General features: G+C 38.2%; 1 protein-coding gene across 2 annotated transcripts; it reads right to left on the reverse strand.

Moving 5' to 3' along the window:
• Positions 1-41: 41 nt before the first annotated feature.
• On the reverse strand, positions 42-8,265 carry LOC116412229 (serine/threonine-protein kinase N2-like). 2 transcript variants are annotated; one of them, XM_031905980.1, is made up of 13 exons: positions 8,033-8,265; positions 5,247-5,930; positions 4,597-5,040; positions 4,434-4,504; positions 4,212-4,284; positions 3,868-3,959; positions 3,449-3,625; positions 2,976-3,038; positions 2,800-2,876; positions 1,428-1,570; positions 1,216-1,323; positions 939-1,019; positions 42-765 (listed from the first exon to the last, which is right to left on the reverse strand). In XM_031905980.1, exons 6-13 carry the CDS (start codon positions 3,900-3,902, stop codon positions 580-582), a joined length of 870 nt encoding a protein of 289 aa, XP_031761840.1. In that variant the 5' UTR covers positions 3,903-3,959; positions 4,212-4,284; positions 4,434-4,504; positions 4,597-5,040; positions 5,247-5,930; positions 8,033-8,265; the 3' UTR covers positions 42-579. The 2 variants fall into 2 exon arrangements, 1 of the variants encoding a protein (XP_031761840.1); XR_004223596.1 differs by lacking the exons at positions 42-765; positions 939-1,019; positions 1,216-1,323; ... (2 more) ...; positions 2,976-3,038; positions 3,449-3,625 and having other exon boundaries at positions 3,934-3,959.
• Positions 8,266-8,502: the final 237 nt, after the last annotated feature.

An 8,502-nucleotide genomic window follows, 5' to 3' on the forward strand; every position in this document is an offset into this window, starting at 1 on the left:
ATAGAACTCACTCTCCAGTTTGTCATTTAAAGAAATATCCTAGAATATACCTAAAATATAAATAGAAGGCAGACCACAATAATTTTACTAATTTTCAATGTATTTTTATTTAATATTATTGTAGTTTTTGAGTCAGTGGCACAAACTAGTGACCCAGGGGCCATAGGTGCTCCAACTTGTTGCCCCCAACACTCCTGGTCCATATCACTGCCGGATTCTCGGCCCGTCTGTCGTATTCTCCTCTTGATCATTTTATACTGATCTCTGTAATGGTACCTACCCCCGGTGGGCTATGGAGGAGGTCCCCCCCGTCCCACTAGACCACCAGGGTTGGTAGCGTTACAAGAATTCAGATGATGCATCTTGTCTGCGCCGTTCCCGAGTTCAGTGTAAATAATCCATAGCTCGGGAGCTTCGAATACGGACCTAGGGACCTCAATGCAAACTTCTGGCCTGGTTAATTATTTCCATCCCCAACACCTCTTCTCCATAACACCAAAAGATTCTTCATTCCAGGCCCATTGAGGTCCATGTGTTCAAGTCATTCTTATGCCACATATTTATAGGCATTTATGCTTTTCATGTTTCCACAATATATTCAAGTTCTTTTAAGGCCCATTTGGTTTCTTCCCACAATGGTTCTGGGATCATGTCTGGCTTCAGTTCCAGGGATTTTTTAGATTGCTGAGAAGATTCCGTTCTATTCCTCTTGGGAATAAATGGGGCCTGAATTTGTTTTTTCATAAGAGCTTCCCAGTCGAATCCCTATAAAACAGGAAAACATGGAATATTGTATCAGTCTATTCAGAGAACATAATAGTATTGCTTGCTAGGCAGAAGCATATGTTTATAGTGGGTATGAGCAGGAATAAATGAACAGACAGACCCACATCAATCAATTAAAGATGGCTGCCAGTAAAGATGCCTAAACCACATACCTGGAAGAAAGCTGAGTTCTTTATATCCTCAGCGCCGTGTTCTCCTGCTCCAAGGCGATTATGTGGAGTTTTGTTCAGGAGCTGTAAAATAAATTGTTGTTACTTATAATACAACATAATAGCCCAATCCCAATAGCACTTCATTATAAATGAGGGGTAGCTGGGAAATTCAACTCAACTATTTATACAGGGGACAAGAGGAATAATGCAATTACAAACGGAATCACAAAGTACAAACGCAGATGACAATATGTTCTATACGGTGCTGGGAACTTACATTTACTAATATACTGCGGGATTCCACAGTTAGATGTTCCGGATATGTCGGCTCAGAACTGGTAATCATCGCAATAGTCCGAGTTTCATCCTTTCCTCGGAAGGGCAACTGTCAAAACAAGCAGAATTTGTTAGAAATCAGAGTTATTTGGGGAATAATATTAACCTACGATGGCTGACAGTGATTCCCTATTTCTTAGAATAGATACTTACATTTCCAACAAGCATTTCATAAATAATAACGCCCAGCGACCACCAGTCTACGGATCTTGTATAGTAGCCCTCTCGGAATATTTCTGGGGCCATATAATACAGAGATCCACATTCGCTGTAGGCTAAGGTGTCATAGGTCATTCCTAAAGGAGAAAAAGAACAATAAGTGAGATCATTTATCCATAGAAAGATTCTATTCATTGATTGGGTAGCTGAGCTGCTGGGCGCTGCAGAACCTCTTGTTACACATGCAGTGTTAATAACATGTAGATACAGCTCAGCACTTGTGTCTGATGTAGGTTCTTGTGTTGTGCTGTGTCCCTGGTTATAGTAACCAATATGACCCCTGTTTATACAGTACCCAATAGGCCCCCTGTTTATACAGTACCCAATATGCCCCCTGTTTATACAGTACCCAATATGACCCCTGTTTATACAGTACCCAATATGCCCCCTGTTTATACAGTACCCAATAGGCCCCCTGTTTATACAGTACCCAATAGGCCCCCTGTTTATACAGTACCCAATATGCCCCCTGTTTATACAGTACCCAATATGCCCCCTGTTTATACAGTACCCAATAGGCCCCCTGTTTATACAGTACCCAATATGCCCCCTGTTTATACAGTACCCAATATGCCCCCTGTTTATACAGTACCCAATATGCCCCCTGTTTATACAGTACCCAATAGGCCCCCTGTTTATACAGTACCCAATAGGCCCCCTGTTTATACAGTACCCAATATGCCCCCTGTTTATACAGTACCCAATAGGCCCCCTGTTTATACAGTACCCAATATGCCCCTGTTTATACAGTACCCAATATGCCCCCTGTTTATACAGTACCCAATAGGCCCCCTGTTTATACAGTACCCAATAGGCCCCCTGTTTATACAGTACCCAATAGGCCCCCTGTTTATACAGTACCCAATAGGCCCCCTGTTTATACAGTACCCAATAGGCCCCCTGTTTATACAGTACCCAATAGGCCCCCTGTTTATACAGTACCCAATAGGCCCCCTGTTTATACAGTACCCAATAGGCCCCCTGTTTATACAGTACCCAATATGCCCCCTGTTTATACAGTACCCAATAGGCCCCCTGTTTATACAGTACCCAATAGGCCCCCTGTTTATACAGTACCCAATAGGCCCCCTGTTTATACAGTACCCAATATGCCCCCTGATTATACAGTACCCAATATTCCCCCTGTTTATACAGTACCCAATAGGCCCCCTGTTTATACAGTACCCAATATGCCCCCTGTTTATACAGTACCCAATATGCCCCCTGATTATACAGTACCCAATATGCCCCCTGTTTATACAGTACCCAATATGCCCCCTGTTTATACAGTACCCACTCATCTTACCTTCTCTGCTGAGTCCATAGTCTGCAATCTTGGCATATCCATCGCTATCCAATAGGATATTCTCTGGTTTTAAATCCCTGCGTTAAAACAGAAGACCGTTATAATATTCCATTTTTATGACTAAAGCTCTACGTCTGTTATACATTGTACATTGTATATTGTACATTGATGCTTACCTATGGGCGATGTTATGTTCATGCAGGAACTGCAGGCCAAGTACAATGCAGGCTGCATAAAATCTGCAAAAAAAGGAGGAATTGTATTAGTTTTATATCTACCTTAGTTTATTTTATTACATGCACTCTGGTCCTTTTCTCACCAAAAGTCCTACGGCGCAATGTAACTGGGATATAAAAGATGGCGCAGCCATTAATATGGGACCTGCCACCCACTCCCTTTGCGCTTTTATACCAAAATGTGTGTTTGTCATTAGCCACAAATGCTTGTTACATGAATAAAACTACTAAACTACAAATATCTCAATACTGAATATTGTGCTGATGCATGTGTTCCTGTCTGATTAGTGGTAAAGAAACCAATGTCCTATCAATGGATTGCCCCATAATAATGCCATTATACAGGCACAGTGGGAGGAATGCTATAGGGATATCCCCCATGGGAACCTCTGTAAAGGCCCAGTGGTACTTACTGAGTTCTCTCTACTGATATTCCATCCTCATCCAGTTGGCAAACCAAGTCGCCCCCTTCAGCATAGTCCATAGCAAAACAGACGTGATGTTCTGTCTGAAAGGAGGCGAATAATCCAACTAGGAAATGGCACCTCTCCTTATTCGCCAGCATAAGGATGCGCTGCTCTAGCACAATTCTGGGAAATAAAAAACATCAACAAGTCAATACATAAATAATTCACTTTATACACATGGAATCAAGTCAGTGGAGTAGAGATTATATATTTTATATGAGGGTTTGTTACACATGGAACCCAATGCGAGGGGAAACTTTAGCAGAGGAAAGAGAATCACAGGCTTTTCAGTGCCTATTATTTAATTATAGGAGAGGGAATCAATATTTGTACAATGCTAAATCATTCTTGTAGCCATTACTTACTGTCCAAATGTATTGTAGCTGTTCAGGTCGTGCATTTCTATTGCCTTCAGTGCAACGATCTCTTTTGTTTTTCTGTATTGTGCCCGATACACCTGAAACAGGAAAATGCCAGAATATAATATACATATTTGGTGCTTCATGTGTTAGTAGGGAATAAAATAGAATGAAAATAAATAGAAACCAAGCCCAGGCCGGGATGCAGAGAGACCAAGATGCACGGATTTGGCCGTAACAAGCTTCGGCAATAGGGGAACCCATAGTGACCAATCTCACAAGGTTCAAGCACTAAATACCTATGTAACCGTGACTGTATTCATGAATATAATAGTAACCGAATAACTTACTGTTCCAAATGAACCGTCACCAAGAATTGATTGGAGCTGAAAGTCCTCAATAGATGGTGCAATTCTCTCAAACCTAAATGGAAATATATATTTATTTAAACTGGTTGCTGTTTGTGTGTGTATCAGCGTTATTATGGGGGTTCTAATAGAACATATATATGCACAATGGACAGGCCTCTATCCCATCCCAAAGGGAAAACAAACATATCTTGGAATAATTACCTTGTGTCGACCTCTGTCTGGTTCAGGGCAGTATCAATTCTTTCTATAAGATCATGGAAATGTGTCTTTATCTAGAGAAGGGAATAAAATGCCATTAATTCAAGTCCAATTTATAGTACAGTCTCCCTGTACCTGACTATTTATTGTAAAGTATAAGGCTTACCCTCAACTCATTGGGAGAATCACATGTTACACGTTCCTCTGATGATCCTGATTAGAAAAAAAGAAAAAACAATTGGTTGAGATCGGAGTCACTAGTTTGGAACCAATAACCATAGAGAATTGAAGGGATAACATGAATGTTCAGACTTAAGTGTCTTCCAACTCTGTACTTACACTAACCATACAATTATATACAGTATATATATTGTTCTGAGAGATTTAGCTTAACATATATTTAGTACATGACTCCAGCCTGGGACTGTTGCTGTGTATGTGTGTAAGGAACAAGCAAGTCAGATAAATATTGCTTACGATTTGCCTTCTCTATCTTCTTTTCAAAGCTGTTACTAATGTAACGGCTTCCTGCCTCAGCCCTTTGGCTGCCTACTGACTCCCCATCTGCTTCTGGAGAAGAGATGGGAGAAGCTGCCATGCTCTGAGGGTCCTATTATAGAGATTCAATGTTAAAAAAGCATTTTATATGGAATAAAATAACATTAGAAATATCAAAAGTTACATTAACAAAAGGGAATCGGCGCACTGCGGCCATGGAACTCCTGGGTGACTTATACAATACTTATATTTATGGAGATGGATCATTTTACTCTCCATATAACAGAATTACAATTTGTGTCAAAGAACAAAACTCACCTTTTCCAGGACTTCTTTCTCTAAAATTCTTTCATATAATAATATATTTTCCTCTTCGCTCTTCAATATCCGTCTCTTGGATTTCATTTGTTCTTCTTTCTTCTGTATTTTCATTCTTTCCCAAATAAGCACATTGTTAAGTTTGCGCTTCAGTATCAGTCCATGGGCTTCTTTTTGGGCTTCTTTATTCTGAATTTTGAATTTTTCCCAAAGTAGCACATTGTTCAGTTTGCGCTTAAGTATCAATCCATGGGCTTCTTTTTGGGCTTCTTTATTTTCAATTTTTGTTTTTTCCCAAAGTAGCACATTTTTCAGTTTGCGCTTCATTATCTGAGTATTGGCTACCTCTTCCGTTTGTTTCTCTAGAACTTTTATTCTTTCCTTAAGTAGCACATGTCTCAGTTTATGTTGCATAGCCTCCATCTTGGCTTGCTTTTGGAAATCTTCCTCAAGAATTTTCCATCTCTCTTTCTCTAGATTTCGCAGTCTCTGCTGCATCGCAAATATCTTTGCTTCTTCTCGAGCTTCTTCATCTAGAGTTTTCCTTCTTACACTCACTTCTTTCTCTCTTGTCTGTCTCTCTGTATCCTGTATGTGTTCCTCATACAGTTTGCGTGTAGCCTCTGAAGAACCACATTGTCCTGGGACAATGGGTTGGGCTACAATTTTACTGCAGCTAGAATCCTATAAAATGATAAATATTAACCATTAGGCATTTAAGTGTTAAAATATTGGCTGAATATTCTATGTACAGGTATGGGACCCGTTATCCAGAATGCTCCGAACCATGGGTATTCCGGATAATTTGGAATTTGGATCCCCATACCTTAAGTCTACTAAAAAAAACAATAAAACATTAAACCCAATCGGATCGTTTTGCATCCAATAATGATTAATTATATCTTAATTGTGATCAAGTACAATGTTCTGTTTTATTATTACAGAGAAAAGGGAATCATTTAACCATTAAATAAACCCAATAGGGCTGTTCTGCCCCCAATAAGGGGTAATTATATCTTAGTTGGGATCAAGTACAGGTACTGTTTTATTATTACAGAGAAAAGGGAATCATTTAACCATTAATGAACCCAATAGGGCTGTTCTGCCCCCAATAAGGGGTAATTATATCTTAGTTGGGATCAAGTACAGGTACTGTTTTATTATTACAGAGAAAAAGGAATCATTTAACCATTAAATAAACCCAATAGGGCTGTTCTGCCCCCAATAAGGGGTAATTATATCTTAGTTGGGATCAAGTACATGTACTGTTTTATTATTACAGAGAAAAGGGAATCATTTAACCATTAAATAAACCCAATAGGGCTGTTCTGCCCCAATAAGGGGTAATTATATCTTAGTTGGGATCAAGTACAGGTACTGTTTTATTATTATAGAGAAAAGGGAATCATTTAACCATGAAATAAACCCAATAGGGCTGTTCTGCCCCAATAAGGGGTAATTATATCTTAGTTGGGATCAAGTACAGGTACTGTTTTATTATTACAGAGAAAAGGGAATCATTTAACCATTAATAAACCCAATAGGGCTGTTCTGCCCCAATAAGGGGTAATTATATCTTAGTTGGGATCAAGTACAGGTACTGTTTTATTATTACAGAGAAAAGGGAATCATTTAACCATTAATAAACCCAATAGGGCTGTTCTGCCCCAATAAGGGGTAATTATATCTTAGTTGGGATCAAGTACAGGTACTGTTTTATTATTACAGAGAAAAGGGAATCATTTAACTATTAAATAAACCCAATAGGGCTGTTCTGCCCCAATAAGGGGTAATTATATCTTAGTTGGGATCAAGTACAGGTACTGTTTTATTATTACAGAGAAAAGGGAATCATTTAACCATTAAATAAACCCAATAGGGCTGTTCTGCCCCAATAAGGGGTAATTATATCTTAGTTGGGATCAAGTACAGGTACTGTTTTATTATTACAGAGAAAAGGGAATCATTTAACCATTAAATAAACCCAATAGGGCTGTTCTGCCCCAATAAGGGGTAATTATATCTTAGTTGGGATCAAGTACAGGTACTGTTTTATTATTACAGAGAAAAGGGAATCATTTAACCATTAAATAAACCCAATAGGGCTGTTCTGCCCCAATAAGGGGTAATTATATCTTAGTTGGGATCAAGTACAGGTACTGTTTTATTATTACAGAGAAAAGGGAATCATTTAACCATTAAATAAACCCAATAGGGCTGTTCTGCCCCAATAAGGGGTAATTATATCTTAGTTGGAATCAAGTACAGGTACTGTTTTATTATTACAGAGAAAAGGGAATCATTTAACCATTAAATAAACCCAATAGGGCTGTTCTGCCCCAATAAGGGGTAATTATATCTTAGTTGGGATCAAGTACAGGTACTGTTTTATTGTTACAGAGAAAAGGGAATCATTTAAACAAGAAATAAATCACTAACTAAATCACTGTACCCATTTTAACATCATATATTGACGGATACATTGAGTACTGAGGCTATTAACTGTAAAAATTGTTTGACTTTGTCATGGTGTATGTAAATTAAAAATAAAGATTAATAAATATAGAATAAAGATATATATATATGTAAGATAATATAAGATTTATGGAAGGCCCTGTCTCATGAAAGGTTGTGTTATATACAAACTAATTACTATTTTTTTCCGTGGCAAATTTTCACAGGAGGTTTCGAGAAACAATTCGCCAATGGCGACATACGGAATCCATGCCTGACAAAAAATTTCGCTCATCACTTATTATTTCTATAGGAAATCTAGATCTCCTTACCCTCTTACTACATCTAAAGATGCTGGAGATCCTTCTGCCGAGTTTTTGGAGTTTTGAAATCTTTGCTCCTGTGGAATAAAATGAAGATTTGTCAGAAAATGTGACTATTTTCATGATTTAAGAATGATCATATGGCAGCGAAGAAGGTTTGTGGCGTTAGGAATACAAATAGGAAAGAATGGGTAGAAATAAGGCAATGGCTCTCGCAGATACTGTACCTGAAGGTTCCTCGGCCTTTGATTCTGCTCTTTCCTGATGAGTATTATCATGTTTTTTCTGAGGAGACAGAAATTATACATTATTGTCCATTTACTTCATAAATCTTTAAAAGACAAAAAGAGAAAAGTTGTGGTCTTACCTTTTTGTTTAATTTAAATAGATCTTTGAATAGATGTCTGAGTCTCTCACCCATTTCTGTTATTCCTAAATCATAAAAAAATACATTTTTAACTGTTTATTATATGACAAAA

Source organism: Xenopus tropicalis, chromosome 7 (genome assembly GCF_000004195.4).
Source record: "Xenopus tropicalis strain Nigerian chromosome 7, UCB_Xtro_10.0, whole genome shotgun sequence".
Classification (NCBI taxonomy): domain Eukaryota; kingdom Metazoa; phylum Chordata; class Amphibia; order Anura; family Pipidae; genus Xenopus; species Xenopus tropicalis.